At 41.7% G+C, this 27,142-nt stretch overlaps 2 protein-coding genes across 2 annotated transcripts in view; one reads left to right on the top strand and one right to left on the bottom strand.

Annotated features, from left to right (window-relative positions):
• rbm22 (RNA binding motif protein 22) overlaps positions 1 to 12,154 on the top strand; it is a 33,447-nt gene extending 21,293 nt beyond the window's left edge. Inside the window, exons 6-11 of the mRNA XM_060936388.1 lie at positions 3,204 to 3,376; positions 3,463 to 3,663; positions 3,823 to 3,987; positions 5,649 to 5,737; positions 7,756 to 7,887; positions 9,646 to 12,154. Of these exons, the coding sequence (XP_060792371.1) occupies positions 3,204 to 3,376; positions 3,463 to 3,663; positions 3,823 to 3,987; positions 5,649 to 5,737; positions 7,756 to 7,887; positions 9,646 to 9,791 (906 nt within the window). The 3' untranslated portion in view covers positions 9,792 to 12,154. The remainder of the gene's footprint in view (positions 1 to 3,203; positions 3,377 to 3,462; positions 3,664 to 3,822; positions 3,988 to 5,648; positions 5,738 to 7,755; positions 7,888 to 9,645) is intronic.
• Positions 10,375 to 20,103, bottom strand: LOC132894811 (myozenin-3). The gene is made up of 6 exons (XM_060934925.1): positions 19,851 to 20,103; positions 19,211 to 19,492; positions 18,558 to 18,712; positions 17,952 to 18,102; positions 17,696 to 17,876; positions 10,375 to 10,639 (listed from the first exon to the last, which is right to left on the bottom strand). The coding sequence occupies exons 1-6, from the start codon at positions 20,101 to 20,103 to the stop codon at positions 10,483 to 10,485; spliced, it is 1,179 nt and encodes a 392-aa protein (XP_060790908.1). The 3' UTR covers positions 10,375 to 10,482.
• Positions 20,104 to 27,142: the final 7,039 nt, after the last annotated feature.

Genomic DNA, 27,142 nt, shown 5'->3' with positions numbered 1-27,142 from the left:
TATATGTTAATCCCTTGTAAGAAAATTTAATCAAGGATGTTATTGCATTATTTATTGCTTCCACTTAACAAAGTATCACTTTTATACAGTAAGGGGGATGTGAGAACAGTGCAGCTGTGAGCATTGTGCTCAGCCAACAGGCGTTTTGATAAATTGCTGTCTCATGAGCAAAACAAAAACACGTTTGATAGCAAGCATTCTTGTCCTCTGTTGAGATAAAATGCAGCCACATTTATCTTTGTTCGCTCTGCCATTCTTTGCATCTTTCAAGGTTCTGCTTGTACAGCTGTGTACGTTTTGTAAAGTCCATACCATGGATGCAAAGGGCGCGCCTTTTGGCAGATGCCGCCTTTTTCATGGCTGTCTGGGGGACTTGTGTGAATCGCACAGATCCAATGAGGTTTTTTTTTAGGGGGGGGCGTTGGAGGGTCTGATTATAATTTCATCAAAGTAAATTCTGTATTAAAATTACTAAATAAGCAAATGCCGTTACAGTCCATGAAACATAGGAAGTACAAGTATGAGAAGAAAACAGTAAATCAGAAAGCTGCGCACGTAAAGCCAGTTACGTAACTTGCGTTGGACTGATGGAAATCCTTGCACGTGCAGTGACAGAGATGCCTACTAGTACGGATTGGCTGTATTTTGTACGGAAAAGTTACGTAAATACGATGTTACGGCAAACAGTGTTATTCTGTACGGAATTATTATAAAGTCTTAAATTCCAGTGAGTTGTTTTTAAATGTCCAAGCGACTTTTTCAATCCATGCGCGGTTCACGGCTAGGCTATTTATTTTTACGACAGCCACACATGCTGTGTGTGACATGCGCAGATTCCGCACATTTGTTCGCGCTATTTTCGATGCGGTAGAATGGTCGTGCATTACACCCAGTCAAAAGGGCAATGGATACGTGCACTGCAAACTGTGTAGAACTGACATTAACATCACTCATGGTGGTCGCGATGACTGCACGCGGCATGTCAACTCCAAAAAAAACATATGGCGTATGCTGAAATGGCGAGTCAGGCGGAAAGTAAATCTGGGGTATCCAGCAGTTTTTTACGAAATCTGTGGATGAAAAGACACGGAACGTGACACGTGCTGAAGCGGTGATGGTTGACCTGTGCTTGGAGTTGAATTTGCCAATTAGTGCCATGAAATGTGAGTTAAACTTATTCAGTTTCTTTTTACATGTCTGATTTTTATTCACTGAAATATCAAACACCGGCTGTACTTCTTTAATTCAAAGTCTTTTCAGTGTTGCAAGTGTAAATGTACATGTAGTATGCTCAAAAACAGAATTTTATGATTAGTGCTGTTGGGATTGTGGCAAAAAATTGATCATTCCACTGTTTTAAATACAATTATAAATGTCATTTTATTCAATGTCTCTTCTGAAGCATTATGCTGAAGTATTTATATATTGGGACATTAAGATAACGATGTCGGACTCTCTTTGGCATGAAATAAGAAATTTTTTAAAAATTTTATTAGAATCCGTTAACAGGTAGGACATTTTGCCAGGCAATATAATATAATACTTTTGAGGAGTTACATTCAATACCAATGATCGGTAGTCAACCGTAATGTCTGCAAACAGAGAACACTATTGTATTTAGAAAAATGTGATATATTGTATGCTCTAGAAATTTGTTGAGTGGAAATTCAGTTGAGATGGCTGCTCGCGTTTTGTTTATTCAGTTCACACAAAACAGTTCTTTTTAATAATTTAAATGTTAAACATATTGGTATATACACCTCTTTATAATGGAAATGCACATAAATTAATGTTACTGAAAGTCATTCCAAAATACTGAAAAATGTTTTCAAGAATACTGAAATTCAAAATTTGGGGTAGGCATCTCTGCAGTGAAGTGCAGCCAGCAGCAGATAATGGCGCGCAGCCAATTGGCTTTACGTGCGCAGCTTTCTGATTTACTGTTTCCTTCTCATACTTATACTTCCTATGTTTCATGGACTGTAACGGCATTTGCTTATTTAGTAATTTTACTACAGAATTTACTTTGATGAAATTATAATCAGCCCCCCCCCCCCCCCCCCCCAAAAAAAAACCTCATGGGATCTGCGCGATTCACACAAGTCCCCCAGACAGCCGTGGAAAAAGTCGGCATCCGCCAAAAGGCGCGCCGTTTGCATTAGGGATGGTGAAAACTAAAAAAAATCTTGACCGACCACCGAGCCTCATTAGCCGGTTAAAGTCGGTTAACCTAGGAGTTTAAAATTCTAGAATTGGAATTATTACAGGGATGGAAACGGCGCGCCTTTTGGCAGATGCCGCCCTCTCCACGGCTGAATCGCGCAGATCCGACCTTCCTTTCCCAAGGGGGGGGCGTTGGAGCGTCCGACCACAACTTCATCAAAGCAAATTCTGCATATAAGCAAATGCCGCCACAGTCCACGAAACACAGGAAGTACAAGCACGAGAAGAAAGCAGCAAATCAGAGAGCCGCACGCCCGCGCAAAATTTAATGTGCGCATTCTGATCTACTGATTGCGCAGCTTCCGCCCAAACACGCGCAGCCCCCCGATCCACTGCCCTCCTTTCACACCCCCCACGCCTCATGGACTGCAACGGCACCCGCCTGTTTAGTAATTTTAATACAGAATCCACCTTGAAATTACAATCGGACACTCCAAACACCCCCCCCCCCCCCCCCCCCCCCAAAAAAAAAAGGATCTGCGCGATTTAAAAAAAAAAGTCGGCATCTGCGCCTTTAGTTTGTGTGGAGAGATATGATCTGCAATAACATGCATTGTTGGCTACAGACCGAAACATACTTTCAGAATGCACTGGCCAAGGCAGGACTAAACTCCATGTGCCTTCTAATAATTAAAAAAAAAAAAAAAGTAATTTGTAAGCTAAAAAGCCGGTGTCTACACTTTTCTTTCACCGAGTGGCAGCTGGGCGGGACGTGACTGAATGGGTGTTTCTGATTTGTCAGCTGTCTTTAACTGGGGCGGGACATGACTGAATGGGTGTTCCTGATTTGTCAGCTGCCCACTCCAAAATCGGCAGCTTCAAAACGATTGATTTTTTTTTTTTTAACCGACAACCAAAAAAAAATTAACCGGTTGACTTTGATTCGGTCAAACGGTCATCGGTTAACATCCCTAGTTTGCATCCATGCATATTCACAAGTGCAGATTTTAATCCCTTTCCCCCCAATGTCCTGTTTCTAGATTGCGAACTCGGATGGCACACGGCCGGTCGGTGCACTTGGCAAAGCCCCTGGGACCAGTGACATGCTGTTGAAGCTCGCTCGCACCACTCCTTACTACAAGAGGAATAGACCTCACATCTGCTCTTTCTGGGTGAAAGGGGAGTGCCGTCGGGGAGAGGAGTGCCCTTACAGGTGAGCTCCAGCTCTTACTGAACTCCTTCAGTAAATCTCACAGCTGTGCTGATTGATGTGTTGAGTGTAATATTATTACACTACAGGCACGAGAAGCCCACTGATCCGGATGACCCGCTGGCTGATCAGAACATTAAGGACCGCTACTACGGCATTAACGACCCTGTGGCTAATAAGCTGTTGAAGCGAGCCTCCACCATGCCTAGGTTAGACCCACCTGAGGACAAGTCCATCACCACGCTCTACATCGGAGGTCTAGCAGATAGCATTACAGATTCAGAGCTCAGGTACTTAAGATGATAGTAATGCCATTAAAGTGCTCTCAGCGTTCAGTAATATATCGGTCCTGATTGCTTGAGGCTACTAGAGTTGGCTTACCTGACCTTCAAGCTGTGACTGGAATTCTGATGAGTGTGTGGGTTCCTCCGCCCCCCCTCTCTCCACAGGAACCATTTCTACCAGTTCGGGGAGATCCGTACCATCACTGTAGTGCAGAGGCAGCAGTGCGCCTTCATCCAGTTTGCTACACGTCAGGCTGCTGAGATGGCTGCGGAGAAATCCTTCAACAAGCTCATCATTCATGGCCATCGCCTCAATGTCAAGTGGGGCCGGTAAGTCACCGAGTGCAGCGAGCTAGGCTTTTGAAGCTTTGTTCATGTTTCACAAAGCAGTGAAGTAGAAGCCAGTAGGAAAGTGTCTAGGAGCATGTGTGCTTGGTTCATGTTGACCTTGCTGAGATACAAGACAGAATTTAAAATACTCAGTTTTCTTGAATAGGCATGTAACGATGTATCACGCGGCGATAAATTGCGATACAAATTTACACAGTCGAATTGACGAAACCAAAAATGAATCATGATTATCAGTCAGGCTGCGTAATCTTAGTTTTTCCTGGCTGTAACTTCATTGTTTAGGCAGCAGAGGATGCAACAGTGTAAAATGGTGGGAAAGCATGCGCCTTCACTGTAGGCTGAAGTAACACAGATCTAATGCTGTGAAAACACAAAAAAAGCCAGATCGAAAATGGGAAGGAGCTGTTGTGTGATTGACTGTCCAAGTAGATTTAACAAGAAATCAGAGTTCTCTTTATAAACACAACTGAAAGTTACAGCAAATGGTGGGAGTACAATTTTTTTTTTTTAAATAAAGAAAATGCCTATTTGTTAATTTATTTTTAACCAAAGGAATATTTTAGTTAATAGGCATTTTATTTTTTTCGCAGTCCGGTTTCCATCAGATCCTGCGCTCTGATTGGCTGGCGAGCGGGTCCGTATCCTACGGTACGGACCCCGGTTATGGACCTCTGGCAACTCGCTCGTTCACAACAACAGTAAACATAGTAGCAATTTTGTCTATATTTATTTTCACATTTCTCAGGAGAATAGCATTAATTTTACAGCATGGATAGCGATAGTGACAGTGTTCACAGCAAAAGTGAGTTTTACTACCCTGAGGAAGAAGAAATAAAAGAAAACATTTCAGGAGAAAGATAAAAACCTGTAACTTGCTAATGCCGAGCAAAAACATGGCTGAATCCTGAATGACTCCTATTTGTATAAATAGGAGACTACATAGGCGGCAAAATGTAGTCCCCCCCCCCCCCCCCGCCATGGAAGTGCACTTGTATACCGAGGAGGAAGCAATTTGCATTACAGCCGTGAATGAGGATTCAAAATGGCGGCTCGGTTTTCCCTTTTGGGCGCTCTCGTTTTCTGTTAGAATTTGGTAAAGAAAAAAAATAAATATATTTACCAGCTTAAGGTCGGTCCGTATGGTGAAATACCGTGACCTCAGCCTTGAATACTGACCTCAGCCCAGAGGGCCTCGCTCAGTACTTTCAAGACCTCGGTCACGGTATTTCACGAAACGGACCTCCCAGCTGGTAAATAACGTATATATGTTACTCCAACTACTTCTACAAATGTGGATATTTTTATATGCCCACATTGTGGCTTTTTTTTTTTTTTTTTAAATATTTTATTTTTGGTTATTAAGAAAATGAAATTTTTTTTTTAAAATTCAACAAAAGGAATATTTAAGCTGATAAAGTATAGGAAAATAAATATTGCTGCTTTTTTGGGGTCTTTTTTTTTTAAATATTGTGGGAAAATGGAATCATGAATTCTGTATTATGAATCAAATTGAATGGTTACGTGCTTAGTCTTTAAGAATGGTAACTTTGTGCAGGGTGTTGTTGAGCCATGCCTGTGTAAATAATGTGTGGTGTGGTTTTTTTTTTTTTTGTTTTTTTTTTTAAATATAAATGGAATAGGTCGCAAGCAGCACGAGGTAAAGATGGAGAAAAGGAAGGTGTGACTGAGAGTGGAATCAGACTGGAGCCTGTGCCTGGCCTCCCTGGAGGTACGTTTTGGAGAATCGCTTTTGAGCATACAGCAAATGATCTCTAACGGTTAACATGATTTTAGATTTGTCATCTATGCACTGGAATGTGATACCTACTCATTTTAAGTTCGAGTTGGACATGTTTAGCAGATTCATGTTCCTTATACTCACTGTCTGGGTGGGGTTTGAAGAAAGGTCTTTGGAGAGGACATTGTTGCGTAGACCAGGGGTTGTCAAGCTCAAAATTATTTGATGCACTGAATACTGCATCCAGTAAATGGGTTCAGGCCAGTTAAAGTCCAGTTGCAAATATTTGGGATTGTTGGGTCCATGCAAGTTTGCGTATTGCTCTCATGTAATATTATTAGGTGTCTAAAGCCTATTTTACACCCGAAGGAACTTGTTCCATGGTGTGATGTATTCAGTAAATGTAACATGAAAATTCTAAATATTATAAACATGCATCTTCAAATTTGTCACCTACAGAGTACGTTATGGGGCAATAAAATAAAGTCGGCTGATGACCTGAATGACCAGGTTATCTCATCAATGGAAATTTTTTTTTTTTTTTTTTAAATCATCATCTCTCCCCCTTCCCTGATGGCATGGGTATAAAATTAGAGCTCAAATTGTGAAAAAGTGGTTCAGGAAGCATGAGGAATCATTTTCACGCATGAATTGGCCACCAGTGTCTTGACCCCCATTGAAATTCTTTGGGATGTTCTGGAGATGATTTTACAGAGTGGTTCAACTCTCCCATCCTCAACACAAGATCTTGGCAAAAAATTAATACCACTCTAGATGGAAGTAAATGTTGTGGCTAGTGCTGTCAAAAATGTTAACTTAATTTTAACGGCGATAATTTTTTTTTTTTTATCGCGAGATTAACGCTCTGTGACATGTAGGTTTTTCATAAGCTTTTGAAACTGCCTGGAACTTGGAACAGAGACTTTGCTTAGAAAAACGATAGCAGCTAGACTGTAATGCCACGCCCCGCACAGCCAGAGTCCTCTGCCCTCCCCCCAAAGAACCAGTGCGGGCAGGGCGCGCTAGCCCCGCGCCTCAGGACGAAGAGCCACGGTGCTCGGCTTAGGTTTCGTTTTCCCATCGGCGGCTCCAGCCCGACTTTGCAGTGGCTGTGACAAGACGTGTTATGCTCTGCAATAAAAAAAAAACAAACAATGGTACAAAGCAAGCCCATTCACTTTATGCTGATAAGAGAATTACAATGGTTTTTCATGTGACAAAAATGTGCGATTAAATTGCGATTAATCGCGAGTTAACTATGACAGTCGTGACATTAATCGCGATTAAATATTTTAATCGCTTGACAGCACTAGTTGTGGCATAACATTGTTGAAACAATGCCACGGCAAATGCGCACCATAATCAAAGCTAAAGGCAGTCCAACAAAATATTAGCGTGGTGATTTTTTTTTTTTTGGCTGGGCAGGGTGTGTTAAAATCTGTACATGTTTTATGCATGAAAGGGTTAAATGGCTCATCTGTGCACAGCCAGTGTCCAACATGAATCCCACTTTATGATCATGACTGCATGTTGGACATGGCTTTGCTGCCATCTGCTGTAAAATAGGCATAAAAAAGGAGCTTTGGATTGAGGGAAAAGAAAAGGCTTCAGGAAATTGAATAATAATCTGATGATGCTTTTATAAATAACTGTTGATTTTTGAAAACCTCCTGCGACATGCTCCATATTGAGGGGTCACAGCCTCAAGGTTGGAGAACCTGTGGCCTAGACAGGGATCACAAAAAGTGATGTATTTAAGCAAAATCCCCAACATGCTCGTAAATTCTAGTTTACTTTGAAATAATTCACATTCTTATCGGTCTTATTTCTGTGTAATGCAACGTGAAGTTTTTCTGCATTTTGTCAGTGTTTGTGTTATTTATATACAGTAGTCTGCTCTTGTTATCCTACAGCAAACTTGTGCAGCATGTCTAGGCTTGTTTGTCTGAGGCTGCCACTTTTTGTCATATTTTATATATATATATTTATAGCAAGCTTATTTTCAACAGCATTGCCCCCACCACCTGTCTCTACTGATGATATCTCGGCCAACTATTTCAACTTGGCACCTAACACCGGCCCTGCAGTCATGAATTTAGGAATCCCTCCTCCTCCTGGAGTAGCCATGCCTCCACCTCCAGGTATATTGTCTTTTTTTTTTTTCTTTGCAATTTTCACAAATGATGGGATGTGGAGGGTTTTTTGTTTTTCCTTAAAGTGCCATTCCACCATTGGATGTATTCTTTGGCATAAAATACAATATATTTTATGACATGACTAGACAGAGAAATCTTTTAGCTTCAAAATGATATATCAAACATAATTTTTTGACAACGACAAGTATATTAATTTTGCGACCAAAGTCACCTACCCTTTTAATTTCCGCGCGGTAGTGAAACGTGATGTCATCGGCAGGTTCCCCTTCTTGTGTACCACGTCACGTGTGACGTGGCACAGATTATCAGCAATGGTGGATAGAACGCAATTTCCACTTGTCGATTGCTGTGCCGATATTCACCATCGACCGTCTCCTTTGGGCATCACTTGCTATTTTCCTTCGCTTCTTTTCTGAAGCTGACAATCGCGTTCTATCCGCCATTGCTGATAATCTGTGCCACGTCACACGTGACGTGGTACACAAGAAGGTAGGGCTGTAACGATACACCCAACTCACGATTCGATTCGTATCGCGATTTTTGACCCACGATTCGATACACCCACGATTTTTTAAAAATGTATTTTTAAAGTAGTAAATTTGACTTATTTACTTGCTTACATTAACTATTTAATAACAAATAATTCAGACCACTGCAGAGAATGAATAATATGTATGCAAAAATGAACAAATGTATATCCAAAGACTGTGTTTTATTTCTCAAAATAATACTGTTGAGCCGGAAGCTCTGTTTTTTTCGGTTCTGAAAGTGTCATTTTTCCAAATCGTGTAAATCCGTTAAGATTTTTTTTGGGGGGGGGGTGGCTCTCTCACTGTCTCACTCTCATAGGGCCAATGATTTTCTGCGATCGTGGAAAACAGATGGAAATTACGGAATTTTTATGGTGAAACATTGCTCGCGTGTCAAAATGTAACTGCCGCAGAAGGCTTCCGCCCAAGCAGACATGCCTTCAGTGTTGCCAGATATTGCTAACGTTTTCCACCCCAAAATATGTTCAAAACCAGCCAAAAAGCACCTAAACCTGCCCAATCTGGCAACACTGCATGCCTTTCCGGTCAAGAGATTGTGATTGGCTTGTGGCACACCTAGCCAGCCAATGAGCTGCTTGTTTACAGATTCGCTCCCCGCGTCACAACCAGAATGGCGACCGCTTAAAAGAAATGAATGCTCTGCCAATGGCGAGTGTGGACATTGCGTGACTCGCAGAAGATTGTCGCAGGTCAGTGAAAAAAACGACTTACTAATAGATATAAAAAATAAAAGTAATTTAAGTAAGTTTAAAATGTAATTTAAATAAAACGTAAAGTATTCATAAATTCAAGTTTGGAAGCACCTCTGTTTTTGGGCTGAGGAGAAGTTTGAAAGGGTGTACCGTGATTCTGCCGCCTTGTATCGCGACACGGATCGTGGCTCTGCGTATCGCGATTTCGATACGCATATCGTTACAGCCCTACAAGAAGGGGAACCTGCTGATGACATCACGTTTCACTACCGCTCGGAAATTAAAAGGGTAGGTGACTTTGGTCGCAAAATTTAATATACTTGTCGTTGTCAAAAAATTATGTTTGATATATCATTTTGAAGCTAAAAGATTTCTCTGTCTAGTCATGTTGTCATAAAATATATTGTATTTTATGCCAAAAAAATACATCCAATGGTGGAATGGCACTTTAATGATGGATAAAAACTAAACTCTCACATTCTTTCTGCTTTGCTCTGCAGGTTTTGGGCCCCCGATGTACCCCTCCATGGATCCTATGGCCCCTCCTATGCCACCTCCAATGGCTATGAGACCTCCAGGTCAGGTGCATTATCCTTCCCAGGATCCTTTGCGTATGGGTGCCCATGCCAGTCGCGGAGGCTCCTAGACTCCAAGGACGCTACCTCGCTATACTGATGTTTATAGGACTGAAGAAGACTCTGCCTTTTTGCCAATGCCCCACCCCAAATTTGTGGAGTCTTTTTTACATCAGTAAACTTTTATGAACTTGGTGAACTTGTAGTGTTCCTGCTCTTATAGAAATAAATATCGAAACTAATTATAGCCAGATGAAAATGATAGGACGTCCCTCATTTGTAATGCTTTTATATTTGGAATTTGATGTCTCAATGCAGAGAGGAGAGTGTTGGGTTTTTTTTTTCCCTCCAATTTGAAGAAATGTGGCATTTTTCTTTTTACAGTACTGTGTAACAAGCAAAAATGACTTGCATTGACCAATAAATACCACATGAGGTCGCTGCTGACTGCTCATGTAGTTCCTGTGACCAACCAAATCAAGTGATCAGTATCGAGAATCGATTTGTCAAGCAAGAGACAACAAAAGACTTAACAAATACGAATTCTCATTTTGTCTTGTTCTGTTTTAATGTCCTCATGACTTGTGTAAAGTTGTAAACCTTAATTAGAAAACACTCGTGTCTGTTGGCTCAGTTTGCAGTTTATATGATGACATTTTATACATGTTGATGAAGTGTAGTGTGTGTGCGCACACAATGAGCGAGTGCCCCAGGATATTGGAAATGCAGACTGCTTTACAGTTCCAAGGTCTCAGCAGTGCTTTAAGCTCTCCAGCCTCTCGGGACGCGGTTAAAGTTGGGCCGAGCACACATTCTCTCCCAGGTGAGATTGGGCTCCGTGTGGGCCTCCATGAGTTCAAAGCCAGGCAGACGCAGGGTCCGGGTGCCACCTGTTGTCCCTCCAAATGGCATTGGAGCTCTGTGAAAGCAGAGTTCTCATCAGGGTTTGTTTATAGGTCTGGTCTGGGAAGTCTTTTTCTTACATACGGAAATGTGGAGTAAGTAATTTGCCACCAGAACCTCAGGTGGTCTTTGAGGGTCAGGAGCAATTCGGCTCGGTACAATGCAAGTCTGTTAGAATTTTTATGCGAGCTGCATCTGCACCACCCACACACCACAAGCTCAGGTGAGCAAGGTGGCTGCAGTTTTCAGTTGTCAAATTGGTAAAGATGGAGTCGAGTACAATAAGCTGGTTGCATAAGTGTGCACACCCTTAAACTAATACTCTGCTGAAGCACCTTTAGATTTAATTACAGCGTTCAGTCTTTTTGGGTCGGAGTCTATCAGGCTGTCACATCTAGACTTGGCAATATTTGCCCGCTCTTCCTTGCAAAAGCGCTCCAAATCTGTCAGATTGCGAGGGCGTCTCTTGTGCACAGCTCTCTTCAGGTCACCCCACAGATTTTCAATTGGATTTAGGTCTGGGCTCTGGCTGGGCCGTTCCAAGACTTTTTTGGGGTCGTTGTCGTGCTGAAAGATGAAATTCATCTTCAGCTTTCTAGCAGATACCTGAAGGTTTTGGGCCAAAATTGACTGGTATTTAGAACTGTTCATAATTCCCTCCACCTTGACTAAAGTCCCTGTTCCAGCTGAAGAAAAACAACCCCAAGACATGATGCTGCCGCCACCATGCTTCACCGTGGGTATGGTGTTCTTTTGGTGATGCGCAGTGTTGTTTTTGCGCCAAACATACCTTTTGGAATTGTGGCCCAAAAGTTCAACCTTGGTTTCATCAGACCATAACACATTTTCCCCACATGCTTTTGGAAGAGTTGATGCACTTTTTTTTTTTTTTGCAAAATTCCGCCGAGCCTGGATGTTTTTCTGTGACGCTACCTAATAGTCCAGACATATGGAGAATACGGGAGATTGTTGCCACATGTAGTACACAACCAGTACTTGCCAGAAATTCCTGCAGCTCCTTCAGTGTTGCTGTCGGCCTCTCTGTAGCCTCCCTGACCAGTTTTCGTCTCGTCTTTTCATCAATTTTGGAGAGACGTCCAGTTCTCGGTAATGTCACTGTTGTCCCATATTTTCTTCACTGTGCTCCATGGTTTATCTAATGGCGTGGAAGTGTTTTTGTACCCTTCTCCTGACTGATACCTTTCAACAATGAGATCCCTCTGATGCTTTGTAAGCTCTCTGTGAACCCTGGCTTTTGCTGGAGGATGCAACGGAGTAAATGTCTGAACTTTATTTGGGGTTAATCAGAGTCATTTTAATTGATGGCAGGTGTGAACCCAAAAAGACTGAATGCTGTAATTAAATCAAAACGTGCTTCAACAAAGTATTAGTTGGAGGGTGTGCACACTTATGCAACCAGCTTACTGTATGTTTTTATTTTTTTACATTTTCCCCTAACAGATTTGTTTGCTTTTTAATTGAATTGTACAGGTTATAGGTCACATTAAAGGTGGGAAAAGTTTTGAAATGATTTATTGTGGTCGTCTTTTTTTATTTTTTTTACATCAGAGAAACATTGTACCAGGGTTTTTTTTTTTTTAATATATCCACTGTAGAAGTGTTTTGTAATAACTTCCAATTCCTGTTCATATACTTCTACTCTTAATGTGTAAAGAATATAGTGTGATTTGTAGGAAAATAACTGACAAAGGCACTGTGATCTTACGAATGATGAAGCTAATTATTATCCAATAACATTAGTCCCTGAACTGTTTCTTTCCTCTTATCCTACAGTAATTCCAAAAATTACTTTTTTAAATTAAAGAACACCACCTTATACTTATGTTGTAGCAGCTTCGGTCGCCCCTCATGTTGAATTTACAAAGCAAAAATTAGTTTGTAATGTTTTTAGTTAAGGGGCGGCACGGTGGTGTAGTGGCTTGCACTGCCGCCTCGCAGCAAGAAGGTCCTGGGTTCGAGCCCAGCGGCTGGCGAGGGCCTTTCTGTGCGGAGTTTGCATGTTCTCCCAGTGTCTGTGTGGGTTTCCTCCAGGTGCTCCGGTTTTCCCCACAGTCCAAAGACATGTAGGTTAGGATAACTGGTGACTCTAAATTGACCGTAGGTGTGAATGTGAGTGTGAATGGTTGTGTCTTTGTGTCAGCCCTGTGATAACCTGGCGACTTGTCCAGGGTGTACCCCGCCTTTCACCCATAGTCAGCTGGGATGGGCTCCAGCTTGCCTGCGACCCTGTAGAACAGGATTAGCGGCTATGGATGGATGTTTTAGTTAAATGGGAAACCCATTAAAAGCTCAACGGTGTGACATTCCCATGTCAGAAAATTTAGTTTTACGTCTGACACCGGAGACTAACTAGTAGCTTACTAGTATTGGCTTTCTGCTGTCCACAAGCCAATTGGTTGTCAGTGAGCCTTATAAATGGTGCAAGATCATAATCAAGCACAAGGTGTTGGCGAACTAGCCGGCTAACCTTGGCGCTTCTCGCTATAAGACAAGAATTTGTTAAAGCAGAGAGGTTTTGTTTTTTCACTTAGTTCTCATCTCATTATCTCTAGCTGCTTTATCCTTCTACAGGGTCGCAGGCAAGCTGGAGCCTATCCCAGCTGACTACGGGCGAAAGGCGGGGTACACCCTGGACAAGTCGCCAGGTCATCACAGGGCTGACACATAGACACAGACAACCATTCACACTCACATTCACACCTACGCTCAATTTAGAGTCACCAGTTAACCTAACCTGCATGTCTTTGGACTGTGGGGGAAACCGGAGCACCCGGAGGAAACCCACGCGGACACGGGGAGAACATGCAAACTCCACACAGAAGGGCCCTTGCCGGCCCCGGGGCTCGAACCCAAGACCTTCTTGCTGTGAGGCGACAGCGCTAACCACTACACCACCGTGCCGCCCCACTTAGTACTCTTAGTCTCAAAATACTTTTGTAACGCTTGGGACGCCTTAATAGGCGTCGTCACGGCCTTCTGAGTGATCTGCCATTTTGTCCGGGTTACCCAGACATCTAGTCAGATAGCCAGCCTAGCTGATAAGTTTTTATTCAAACTGAGTGAAGAAAGACTCTACAATGGACATCTGTCATCAGATCAATGATTACACCCATTTGTCAAGCATCTGCAATACAAGTTTTCTGTGTAACTTATTCTAGAAATAACATTTGAGTTAGAACATTAATAGAAACCTGTGACTTGAATTCTAGTACCGGTAACTATTGTCAGGGTTAGTGTTCTTAAAAATGAACGAACACCTTCTGACCAATCAGACTTGAGCAGCCAACTGCACTGTAGTATAATGACTTTTTTAACCTATTTATAATTATAAATTCTTCATTTAAAGGAACAGTCCACCGTACTTCCATAATGAAATATGTTCTTTTCTGAACTGAGACGAGCTGATCCGTACCTCTCCGAGCTTTGCGCGACCTCTCAGTCAAACGCGCTGTCACTCCTGTTAGCAATGTAGCTAGGCTCAGCATGGCCAACGGTATTTTTTGGGGCTGTAGTTAGATGCGACCAAACTCTTCCGCGTTTTTCCTGTTTACATAGGTTTATATGACCAGTGACATGAAACAAAGTTCAGTTAAAAAAATTGAAACGTGGCGATTTTCTATGCTATGGAAAGTCCGCACTATAATGACAGGCGTACTAACACCTTCTGCGTGCTTCGACAGCGCGTTGATACCGTCACTCCTGAGTGCAGGTATCAATGCGCTGTCGAAGCACGCAGAAGGTGTTAGTACGCCTGTCATTATAGTGCGGACTTTCCATAGCATAGAAAATCGCCACGTTTCAATTTTTTTAACTGAACTTTGTTTCATGTCACTGGTCATATAAACCTATGTAAACAGGAAAAACGTGGAAGAGTTTGGTCGCATCTAACTACAGCCCCAAAAAATACCGTTGGCCATACTGAGCCTAGCTACATTGTAAACAGGAGTAACAGCGCGTCTGACTGACTGGGAGGTCGCGCAAAGCTCGGAGAGGTACGGATCAGCTCGTCTCAATTCAGAAAAGAACATATTTCATTATGGAAGTACGGTGGACTGTTCCTTTAAATGTAGATACTTGGTGACCTTTTTGGATTATTTTCGAAATCCGTCTGCACTGTTTTATTATTTCATATATATTAGATCTTTCAGACATATTTGCTATGGCTCATGCTTGCTGCTGGTGGCAGCACACTACAGGAAACAAACTTTGTGAACTTTCCAATCCTGACCGCAACCACATCTCATCTCATTATCTCTAGCCGCTTTATCCTGTTCTACAGGGTCGCAGGCAAGCTGGAGCCTATCCCAGCTGACTACGGGCGAAAGGCGGGGTACACCCTGGACAAGTCGCCAGGTCATCACAGGGCTGACACATAGACACCGACAACCATTCACATTCACACCTACGGTCAATTTAGAGTCACCAGTTAACCTAACCTGCATGTCTTTGGACTGTGGGGGGAAACCGGAGCACCCACAGGAAACCCACGCGGACACGGGGAGAACATGCAAACTCCACACAGAAAGGCCCTCGCCGGCCACGGGGCTCGAACCCGGACCTTCTTGCTGTGAGGCGACAGTGCTAACCACTACACCACCGTGCCACCCCCCGCAACCACATGTTTCCCTCAATTTTCTTTAAAACTGCTGGACCAAGTTCTGCAAATTCTATCAAGCAAAAATACTTTTTGGTTGACGGGGAGATTATACATATCCCATCCAATCATTCTGCTCTGTATGTCATCAGGTATGGCTATAATATCTACTAAAAGGTACACAATACCAATATAGTGCATGTTCTCATATATGTTACCTCTGAAATTGTGCTTCCTGTGTTTATATACACTACCGTTCAAAAGTTTGGGGTCACTTTGAAATGTCCTTATTTTTGAAAGAAAAGCACTCTATACATTGCTAATGTGGTAAATGACTATTCTAGCTGCAAATGTCTGGTTTTTGGTGCAATATCTCCATAGGTGTATAGAGGCCCATTTCCAGCAACTCTCACTCCAGTGTTCTAATGGTACAATGTGTTTGCTCATTGCCTCAGAAGGCTAATGGATGATTAGAAAACCCTTGTACAGTCATGTTAGCACAGCTGAAAACAGTTGAGCTCTTTAGAGAAGCTATAAAACTGACCTTCCTTTGAGCAGATTGAGTTTCTGGAGCATCACATTTGTGGGGTCGATTAAATGCTCAAAATGGCCAGAAAAATGTCTCGACTATATTTTCTATTCATTTTACAACTTATGGTGGTAAATAAAAGTGTGACTTTTCATGGAAAACACAAAATTGTCTGGGTGACCCCAAACTTTTGAACGGTAGTGTAGTCCATTGTAGAATTTTTCTTCACTCAGTTTGAATAAAAAACTTATCTGACTAGATGTCTGGGTAACCCTGACAAAATGGCAGATCACTTAGAAGGCCGTGACGACGCCTATTAAGGCGTCCCAAGGATTATAAAAGTATTTTGAGACTGAGGCTACATCCACACGACAACGGCAACGAGATGTTATTTAAAAAAATATCGCGTCCACATGGGCAACGATTAGTAAAATATCAGGTTCATATGGCAACGCAACGCTTGCTGAAAACGATGCAATACACATGCCACACCTCTAGGGGCGCTGTAAGACGGTCCCTTCGGAGACACCAGAACAATAGAAGAAGTAAGGACGCATGCGCATAAACTATTATGCGCGAGACTTCATATTAGCCACAAAGTCAGAAAAATCTGTTTGTAAAATTACATTATAATGACCAAATACAATGAAAAGTATTTTTCCAGTCTCACCTGTGAAAGGTAATCCCATGTGATCTCGTTTGGATGGTAAACCTGTTGGTACAGTTAAACGCAGCACATGAATGAGGCATCTTTATTCTCTGCTTTGACCCATCCAATATGGCGGCGAGGATGACGTATGATTCTACGCAGAAGGCGGCGTCTTTAATGGTCCGGAATAAATTGAATGCTACACGTTGATGGATTAATTTGTTCTTCTACGCCCTTTTTGAGGAATGTATTGTAGGACTTAAACCAACATCTGAAGAGGTGAGATCGCTCCTTTTTTTCCCTATTTTTGCTGGCAGGATTGACTCTGCCCTAAGGGCTATTCTCTGTCTCTCACTTTGCACCATTACACAATAAATATTCACAGTGAAAATATTTTATAAGCGCGTTTCATGAACCAAGTTATAGGATTTGTTGACAACTCGCATCGAGTTTGTTACACTTCTACCCGGCGTGAAGCACTGACAGTCATGTGGTTGTGACGTCATCGTAAACAAATCCGTTCTACTCATCCAGACGACTTCGCAACGGCAACGTTGCCAGATCTTTCCACTCTGGAACCCGTTCTCAAAAGATTGCGTTTTGGGGCACCCAAAACGCCGGTGCCGTGTGGACGCCAGGCCGAAACGATAAACAATTGTATCGGATTCACCTGAATCCGTTGCCGTGTGGACAGGGCCTAAGAGTACTAAGTGAAAAAACAAAACCTCTCTGCTTTAACAAATACTTGTTTTTTAGCGAGAGGCGCTAAGGTTAGGCGGCTAGTTCGCCAACACCTTGTGCTTGATTGGGATATCGCACCATTTATAAGGCTTGTGCACAGCAGAAAGCCAATACTAGTTAGCTAAAACTAGTCCATGAGCTAAGATATACAGCTTGATGAAGGAAAAGGTTTCCCTGTTATGATGTTTGCAGCTCCGGGGTTAAGTCATACCAGGAATTTAGGGTTGTGCTATTTTCAGACAAGCAGCTCTGACTGTGAATTAATATGACTCGCTGTTCCAGGATTCCCAGGGAGACTCAGGAACAAAATGTTTTCGAGTACATTTTCTCCCCTGACTCAATGTGTTTCAATGTTTGAGTTTCGTTTCATTTTAGACCATGGGTAGGTTTAATGCTATCTATTCTTTCTTAGATGAACTTCTCTGAGCAACAGCATTAATGCATACAAGGTATGGAATATGATTTCATATAACGACCAGTATTTATTTTTTTTGTTCTAGAACAGGTCAATTAATTTTTAACATCGTTGAATGCTAACCTGTTGAAGCATCTGTAGTTAGCAGGGACGAGTTTGTGAGGAGGTTCGGGCAGGCGGGAGTTTATAGCAGCCAGCAAGCTTTCACTGTCGCTCTGTTCTTCCCATGGTGAGCAGTAGGACTTGGGGATTACAGTGATATTGAACTTCTCAGGAGGAATCTCTTTAAGCGGTCCAGAATATCCTGAGGCAGTAAGATTGAGTGAGCCTCATTATTAGTTTTTGTTTTCATGCACAGACTGAAATTTGGGGCAGTCACCTGGTGCCAAAATGCTTGGACTTCCCTTTTTGGCTACGGTGTGATGGAGTGTAGCCAGCAGGTTGTTTCTCTCTGGTGGGCTGACATTTGTGCTGCAGTGAGCTCTATCTGTCAGCGTTTCGGTAGCTTGAGGACATAGTGTCTCACTTTCCTAAAGAAGATAGAGATCATAGTCATGTATTTGATATCCTTCAATTCATTCAGCTGTCTACGATCATAAAGTATGATTGGGGCAGCCATGACCTAAAGGTTAGAGAAGCAGTCTTGGGCCCTAAGGGTCACCGGTTCGATTCCTTGGATCGGCAGGAAAATCCATGGCTGAAGTGTCCTTGAGCAAAGCACCGAATCCCCAACTTCTCCCCAGGCGCTGTGTGTGTACTCTGGACAAGAGCGTCTGCTAAATGCCTGTGATGTAATGAAGTGACTAACGAAATCTGACCTCTATGGTCTGCATTTGTTATTCAGATTCAAATCTGTGTGCAACGAAGGTAGTGACGAACCATATAATTAAACTAAATGCATGGGGTTTTATTTCTTTGTTTGTGTTATATAAATGTATGTAATAATGGTACTGTACAATAGTACAGCACTCTGACATTGGCTTACATTGTCTGCTCGCTTTCCGACACCTTCTCGTGTGAACTTCTCCACTCTCTTTTGTCTCTCTTGGAACATTCTGGACCCCCTGTTTGAGAGCAGGTTCAACTCCTCCATCATTACATCCTGAGGAACGCTGATCTTCTTTCCCAGGTCCAGACGCACTGTCACACACACACACACACACACACACACACACACACACACACACACACACACACACACACACACACACGTGCATTGATGATCTGACGAGTACACTGTGATCATTCTGTCGGCATTCGTATATAATTATATGGGTGCAGTCTTTCTGTATTCAACTTGTGCCAAGGTTGAACAAAGACAGCTCTTTGTTCAGGCACGTCCCCAAACCACAAACCAGGATGACTGAATACTGGATAGATTTTTTTATATTGATATATCAATTATATAGACATCTCCTTGTCTGATTGGTTGGAAGTTGGTGGGCCACATTTTTTTTTCCTCCCATTTTCAGAGCCTGTGGCAGCCACAGAGATTGAAAATCAGCATATACCGTGGATATCAAAAGTGTACATACCCCGTTGGCTGATGATGATGTTCGTCCTTCGCAGGTGAAGAGGACCATGCTACTTCATCGATGGTGGGTGCGAAGGTGGCTGGCTGATGAGGCCGATCCTCACACGGAATGTGCGATGGCAATGTGGACATGAGTGTGGGGTGATTTGGTGATGACAATGTGGTGCTGCGTACTTGGCTCTTCCTCTGTTGGCGCTTGGCTTGGGCATCTTGGACCTGCTGTTCTTCGTAAGCATCAACCCCTTGGGTGATGGCAGCTCTCCAGTGGCTTCTGTTGTCAGCCTTTCTTTCCCAAGTCCCTGGGCAGATGTTGCAGCACTTCAGGTTGACTTTGAGAGCATCCTTGTATCTCTTTGTCTGCCCTGCGAGCGTCTCCCAGCTCAGAGCTCTTCATAGAACAGGCGTTTGGGAAGTCGGTCATCATACATGCGGCGAACGTGTCCAGACCACTGGAGTTGAGAGCGCTTCAGGATGGCAAAGATGCTTAGAAGGCCAGCTCTGGTCAGGATCACAGTGTCAGGGACTAGGTCTTGCCACTTGACATGCATAATTCTTCTTAGGCAGCGCATGGTAGACCTTTATCTTGGTTTTGAGCAAGATTCCCCAGCGGTCCCACACAGACAAGTGCAGTCTGCCAAATGCAGTGCTAGCCTTGGAAATCTGATAATCGACTTCTTGGTCGATGCGCACACTGCGCGAGAGGGTACTCCCAAGGTAAACAAACTTGTCGCATGTAGTGAGCACCTCCAACAGTAATCTGAGGCTCGATGTACGACTGACCTGGTCCAGGTTGGTGCAGCACCTCTGTCTTTTTGGTATTGATGGTCAGTCCAAAGTCTGTCCCTGCGGCCGCAAAGTGGTCCATGCTCTCTTGCATCTCCAACTCAGTCAAGGCGTTGAGGGTGCAGTCGTCTGCAAAGAGGAATTTATGGATGGTGGTGGTGTGGACTTTTGTTTTGGCCTCAAGTCTGCGAAGATTGAAGATGCCCCCGTCCATTCAGTAGCGGATGCTGATTCTGGTGTCTCTTTCGTGGAAGGCGTCAGAAAGCATGGCTGAAAACATCATGCTAAATAGCGTAGGTGCGAGGACGCACCCTTGCTTCACACCATTGGTCACAGCAAAAGGCTCACTATGGGCTCTATTGTCTTGGACGCATGCATGCATTCTGTCGTGAAACTGGCAGATCATGGAGACGAGGTGGTCTGGGCAGCCGAATTTGGACATGATCTTCCACAGTCCTTCCATGGTCTCATTTTTTTTTTTAAAATATCAGAAAGGCCTATCATTTTAACGGGGTGTGCACACTTTTTTATATCCACTGTACTTGATTGACAGATGCAGGATTGTAAGTAGATTGTTAGTAAATATTACAGAATTTGTGCTGGCTTCAAGATCACTGAGCCCACCTTTAATGTTGAGTGTCAGTAGTTAACACTAGCTGGAATTCACAGTGAAGGGAAATATATATAATTTATCAGCTGGGAGGTCCGTATCGTGAAATACCGTGACCGAGGTCTTGAAAATACTGACCGAGGCCTCTGGGCTGAGGTCAGTATTTTCAAGGCCAAGGTCACGGTATTTCATGATACGGACCGACCTTAAGCTGGTAAATAATATATTAATTTTTTTCTTTACCAAATTCTAACAGAAAACGAGAGCGCCCGAAAGGGAAACCATATTTAGAACAAACCTGCTACAAGCTCGTTTTCGGCTTTCTCCTGAAATGTTTTCTTTTATTTCGTCTTCATCAGGGTAGTAAACCTCGCTTTTGCTGTGAACACTGTCGTTATCGCTATCCATGCTGTAAAATTAATGCTATTATACTGAGAAATGCAAAAATAAATGTTGACAAAAAATTGCTACTATGTTTGTTGTTGTTGTGAATGAGCAAGCCACTAAAGGTCCATAACCGGGGTCCGGATCACAGGATTCTGGACCGCTCGTGAGCCAATCAGAGCACACGATTTGATGGAAACCGGACCGCGGGGGGAAAAAAAAAAAAAAAAAAAAAAAAAATATATATATATATATATATATATATATATATATATATATATACACACACACAGTGGGGCAAAAAAGTATTTAGTCAGTCACCAATTGTGCAAGTTCTCCCACTTAAAAAGATGAGAGAGGCCTGCAATTTTCATCATAGGTATACCTCAACTATGAGAGACAAAATGAGAAAAAAAAATCCAGAAAATCACATTGCCTGATTTTTAAAGAATTTATTTGCAAATTATGGTGGAAAATAAGTATTTGGTCAATAACAAAAGTTCATCTCAATACTTTGTTATATACCCTTTGTTGGCAATGACAGAGGTCAAACGTTTTCTGTAAGTCTTCACAAGGTTTTCACACACTGTTGCTGGTATTTTGGCCCATTCCTCCATGCAGATCTCCTCTAGAGCAGTGATGTTTTGGGGCTGTCGCTGGGCAACACGGACTTTCAACTCCCTCCAAAGATTTTCTATGGGGTTGAGATCTGGAGACTGGCTAGGCCACTCCAGGACCTTGAAATGCTTCTTACGAAGCCACTCCTTCGTTGCCCGGGCGGTGTGTTTGGGATCATTGTCATGCTGAAAGACCCAGCCACGTTTCATCTTCAATGCCCTTGCTGATGGAAGGAGGTTTTCACTCAAAATCTCACGATACATGGCCCCATTCATTCTTTCCTTTACACGGATCAGTCGTCCTGGTCCCTTTGCAGAAAAACAGCCCCAAAGCATGATGTTTCCACCCCCATGCTTCACAGTAGGTATGGTGTTCTTTGGATGCAACTCAGCATTCTTTCTCCTCCAAACAAGACAAGTTGAGTTTTTACCAAAAAGTTCTATTTTGGTTTCATCTGACCATATGACATTCTCCCAATCCTCTTCTGGATCATCCAAATGCTCTCTAGCAAACTTCAGACGGGCCTGGACATGTACTGGCTTAAGCAGGGGGACACGTCTGGCACTGCAGGATTTGAGTCCCTGGCGGCGTAGTGTGTTACTGATGGTAGCCTTTGTTACTTTGGTCCCAGCTCTCTGCAGGTCATTCACTAGGTCCCCCCGTGTGGTTCTGGGATTTTTGCTCACCGTTCTTGTGATCATTTTGACCCCACGGGGTGAGATCTTGCGTGGAGCCCCAGATCGAGGGAGATTATCATTGGTCTTGTATGTCTTCCATTTTCTAATAATTGCTCCCACAGTTGATTTCTTCACACCAAGCTGCTTACCTATTGCAGATTCAGTCTTCCCAGCCTGGTGCAGGTCTACAATTTTGTTTCTGGTGTCCTTTGACAGCTCTTTGGTCTTGGCCATAGTGGAGTTTGGAGTGTGACTGTTTGAGGTTGTGGACAGGTGTCTTTTATACTGATAACGAGTTCAAACAGGTGCCATTAATACAGGTAACGAGTGGAGGACAGAGGAGCCTCTTAAAGAAGTTGTTACAGGTCTGTGAGAGCCAGAAATCTTGCTTGTTTGTAGGTGACCAAATACTTATTTTACTGAGGAATTTACCAATTAATTCATTAAAAATCCTACAATGTGATTTCCTGGATTCTTTCCCCCCATTCTGTTTCTCATAGTTGAAGTGTACCTATGATGAAAATTACAGGCCTCTCTCATCTTTTTAAGTGGGAGAACTTGCACAATTGGTGGCTGACTAAATACTTTTTTGCCCCACTGTGTGTGTGTGTATATATATATATATATATATATATATATATATATATATACGAGTGATTCCACGCTTATGGGTACTGAAATGGGGACATGAACTTATTTTTAAAAATTCACCTAAAACCATTTCTTTTTTTACCATCAGGTCACAAAACATGTAATCTTTAATGAATGATATGTTAAAAGATAACTTTAATTTTCTGAGATGTAATAAAAACATATTTATATGCCAAAGTCAGAACGTAACAGAAGTGTTGTGGACATATATATTCTCAATTTTAACAATGTAGAATTACTTTTTGAAACATAGGAAGGTGATGTTTTAGCAAATATAATTAATAAACATGTGTAGTAGAATAAACATACACATTCTTTCAATAAGATTAACATGGTATATAGCTAGATTGTAATTAATTTGTAACAGACGCGAGATGGACAATCGTAACAGAAGTAATGTAACAGACATCATTTTGGAACTCATAGGCTTGACTTTGGCATATAAATATGTTTTTATTACATCTCAGAAAATTAAAGTTATCTTTTAACATATCATTCATTAAAGATTACATGTTTTGTGACCTGATGGTAAAAAAAGAAATGGTTTTAGGTGAATTTTTAAAAATAAGTTCATGTCCCCATTTCAGTACCCATAAGCGTGGAATCACTCATATATATATATATATATATATATATATATATATATATATATATATATATATATACACAGTTGTGTTCAAAATAATAGCAGTGTGTTTAAAAATGTGAGTAAAGCTCAAAATCCTTATAATAGTTTTTATTTCCATGCATTGGGAACAATGCACATTATATTCTACATCAAAACATGAAGAAAAATGTATGAATATTTTAATTACTTTACAGAAAATGAAGAAAAATGAACATTGGGCTGTTCAAAAAAATAGCAGTGTCTGCATTTTTCATTACAAACTCCAAATATTTACTGTATAAACTGAAAAAATCTTAAGGATTTAGTATTCCTGTGACTCACTAAACTAATATTTAGTTGTACAGTATAACCACGGTTTCTGAGAACTTCTGGCACCTGTGAACAGGTATTCCAGCCCAGGATGATTTGACAACATTCCACAATTCCTCTGCATTTCTTGGTTTTGCCTCAGAAACAGCATTTTTGATGTCACCCCACAAGTTTTCTATCGGATTAAGGTCCGGGGATTGGGCTGGCCACTCCATAACTTTCATTTTGTTGGTTTTGAACCCTGATGCTGCTCGCTTACTGGTGTGTTTGGGGTCGTTGTCTTGTTGAAACACCCATTTCAAGGGCATTTCCTCTTCAGCATAAGGCAACATGACCTCCTCAAGTATTTTGATATATGCAAACTGATCCATGATCCCTGGTATGCGATAAATGGGCCCAACATCATAGTAAGAGAAACATTCCCATATCATGATGCTTGCACCACCATGCTTCACTGTCTTCAGAGTGTACTGTGGCTTGAATTCAGTGTCTGGGGGTCGTCTGAAAAACTGTCTGCGGCTCTTGGACCCAAAAAGAACAATTTTACTTTCATCAGTCCACAAAATGTTTTTCCATTTCTCTTTAGGCCAGTCGATGTGTTCTTTGGCAAATTGTATCCTCTTCAGCACGTCTTTTTTTTAACAGCGGAACTTTGCGGGAGCTTCTTGCTGATAGATTAGCTTCACACAGGCATCTTCTAATTGTCACAGTACTCACAGGTAACTTCAGACCGTCTTTGATCACCCTGGAGCTGATCATTGGCTGAGTCTTTGCCATTCTGGCTATTCTTCGATCCATTCGAATGGTAGTCTTCTGTTTTCTTCCACATCTCTCTGGCTTTGCTGTCCATTTTAAAGCACTGGAGATCATTTTAGCTGAGCAGCCCATCATTTTCTGCACTTCTTTATACGTTTTACCTCTCCAATCAACGTTTTAATCAAAGCACGCTGTTCTTCTGAACAATGTCTGGAACGACCCATGTTTCTCAGGTTTTCAGAGAGAAATGGATGTACAACATGTGCTGGCTTCATCCTTAAATTAGGGCCACCTGACTGACATCTGTTTTTTCACAGAATGAATGATCTCACTAATTAAACTCCACACTGCTATTATTTTGAACACGTCCCTTTCACTTAATTATTCGATTACACAGACTCAGGAGCATGCATATCATGAATGTTGGGTCTGTTGGTTTTCTATGACTCTACTACAATTACTGGTAAATTATTTGCCATGTAGTAATATAATTTCCACCAAAAACAGTGATTGATCTGGTTAGTCGTGTTGGACTGCTATTATTTTGAACACAAGTGTATATATTAGGGTGCATCAGTTGCCCCCTAAAAATGAAAAGTTCCTCCGATCATGATGCATTTTTGTTTTTATGTTCCTTTTGGTAAGAAAAGACACTGGGTGAAATATTTTGACAAAATTCAAAAGTTTAATGGTGGCACCAGGAGCTCAAAGTTATGGAAAAAGCTGCTATTTTATGACTTTTATGACAAAATTTCGATCACTTTTCATGAAACATTATGGCACCTTACAGAGTATACCAAATATCTTAGATACACATTTTTAGTACATATTCTAAATATATTTATCAAGCACAGTTTGAGTTTTAGCTGTTCATTGAATCATTGTTCGACTACTTTTAAACAATACAAATGTATTATGAATCACATTAATGCTTCTCAATCCCTTGCAAAGGTTCTTAACATGATCTCTGGGTCACAAGAAATCAATAAATGAAGTCCAACATTGTGATTCAAACCTTACGCGAAAACATAAAATAAGCGTTTTTTGGCAAAAAATGAACCTCATGGTGCCACCATTAGACTTTTGAATATGGTCCAAAAATTTTACAGGATGTCTTTATTGGTGAAAAGGAACACCCAAACAAAAATGCATCAGATTTTATGAAAGTGAGGGCAACTGATGCACCCTAATATATACCATATATATATATATATATATATATATATATATATATATATATATATATATGGACACTACTGTTTTCTGATTGAATACATTAAATGTATTTCCAATGAATGTATCCACTTCAAATGTACACATCTTTTGAGGTGGTACTTATAAATCCATCCATCATCGATACCACTTATCCGTCAGGGTTGCAGGGAAAGCTGGTGCCAGTCCCAGCTGAGATTGGGTGAGAGGGAGGGTACACCCTGGGCAGGTCGTCAATTTAGAGTACCCAGTTGATCTAACCCTCATGTCTGTGGATTGTGGGAGGAAACCCACAGAGACACTGGGAGACAAGAGGTCTTGAGATGCTGCACAGGGTTCTTTTCTTAACAAGGCTTTTACAAATGTCAGACCCTTCGTATGTATTATGTATCAGCTGTGCGAAGCTAATGAAGGTCAGGGAAGCATTAATCATTTTTGGCCTTGTGTTCCATGCTTTATTGTCAGCCTTCTTGTTTATGTAGCATCACATCCTTATCAGTGAGTCAGAGATTTTATTGTCCATCCTTCCTGAGGCAGACTTTGAATAATTGTGTTCGACTATCAGGCACTGTCATTGTTATTTCCCTGCAAATTGGCCACAAAATAGCTGTCCTCTTTCACAGTCTGTCTGTTGCTTTGAATTGCACAGGAAGCTTAATTTTTTTTTTCTGAGCAGAACACCATAAGTCCACTGATATTTACTGTTTTATCTATACTCCATATAGTCTTCAATACAGTATGTAAGATGTTATTGTAATGTTCATTATAACTTATTAGATTATCATCAACTGATAAATACTCCTGAATGTATGCTTAAGTTTATAATGTGGAGTAAATCACCATAAATTACTTGGTACTCTCAGATCAGTTATGGTCGATATCTTGGGAACTACTGATTTAACTGAGCAATCAAATCACTGAATCATTAAATTTGACACCGGGGATTGGATAAAATTGATTGCCGAACTGTCCAAGGTGTCCTCCACCTCTTGCCTGAAGTCAGCTAGGATTGGCTCCAGCTTCCCCTGTGACCCTGACAGATCAGCGGTATAGATAATGGATGGGTTTGGATAAATTCTGATAAACTGATAAATCGAATCACTGAATCATTACATTTGTAAATTTGACACTGGAGCACGGGCGATTGCTCTAAGACAACGAGGGAGGCTCAGCCTCCTCTAAAAATGACGAACATCGTGTAGGATGAATTGCGCTAGGCTTATGTTATAGCCGACCTTATAACATTGCTATTTCAGATCCAGAATCATAGAAATATATGTGCTCAACCCAACTACAGTGCGAAATCATTCCGTTATAACTTTCCTCAGTTCGCCTAATGCGTGCATGAGTTTTTCCCCCTTGTGACAGCGTGATGCAGCCCAGCCTCAGTGGACTTCAATGGCATTTG

The sequence above is a fragment of the Neoarius graeffei genome, chromosome 12 (assembly GCF_027579695.1).
Source record: "Neoarius graeffei isolate fNeoGra1 chromosome 12, fNeoGra1.pri, whole genome shotgun sequence".
Classification (NCBI taxonomy): Eukaryota; Metazoa; Chordata; class Actinopteri; order Siluriformes; family Ariidae; genus Neoarius; species Neoarius graeffei.
This window is presented reverse-complemented; position numbering and strand designations above follow the sequence as displayed.

Excerpts from the sequence above, each read along its gene's own strand:
- LOC132894811 (XM_060934925.1), bottom strand. The coding sequence starts at position 20,103 with ATGGACGGGGGCATCTTCAATCTTCGCAGACTTGAGGCCAAAACAAAA. Across the intron at positions 17,877-17,951 it reads TCCAAGCATTTTGGCACCAG|GATATTCTGGACCGCTTAAA; the intron begins GTGACTGCCCCA and ends TTACTGCCTCAG. Across the intron at positions 10,640-17,695 it reads AACTACAGATGCTTCAACAG|AGCTCCAATGCCATTTGGAG; the intron begins GTTAGCATTCAA and ends CTGCTTTCACAG.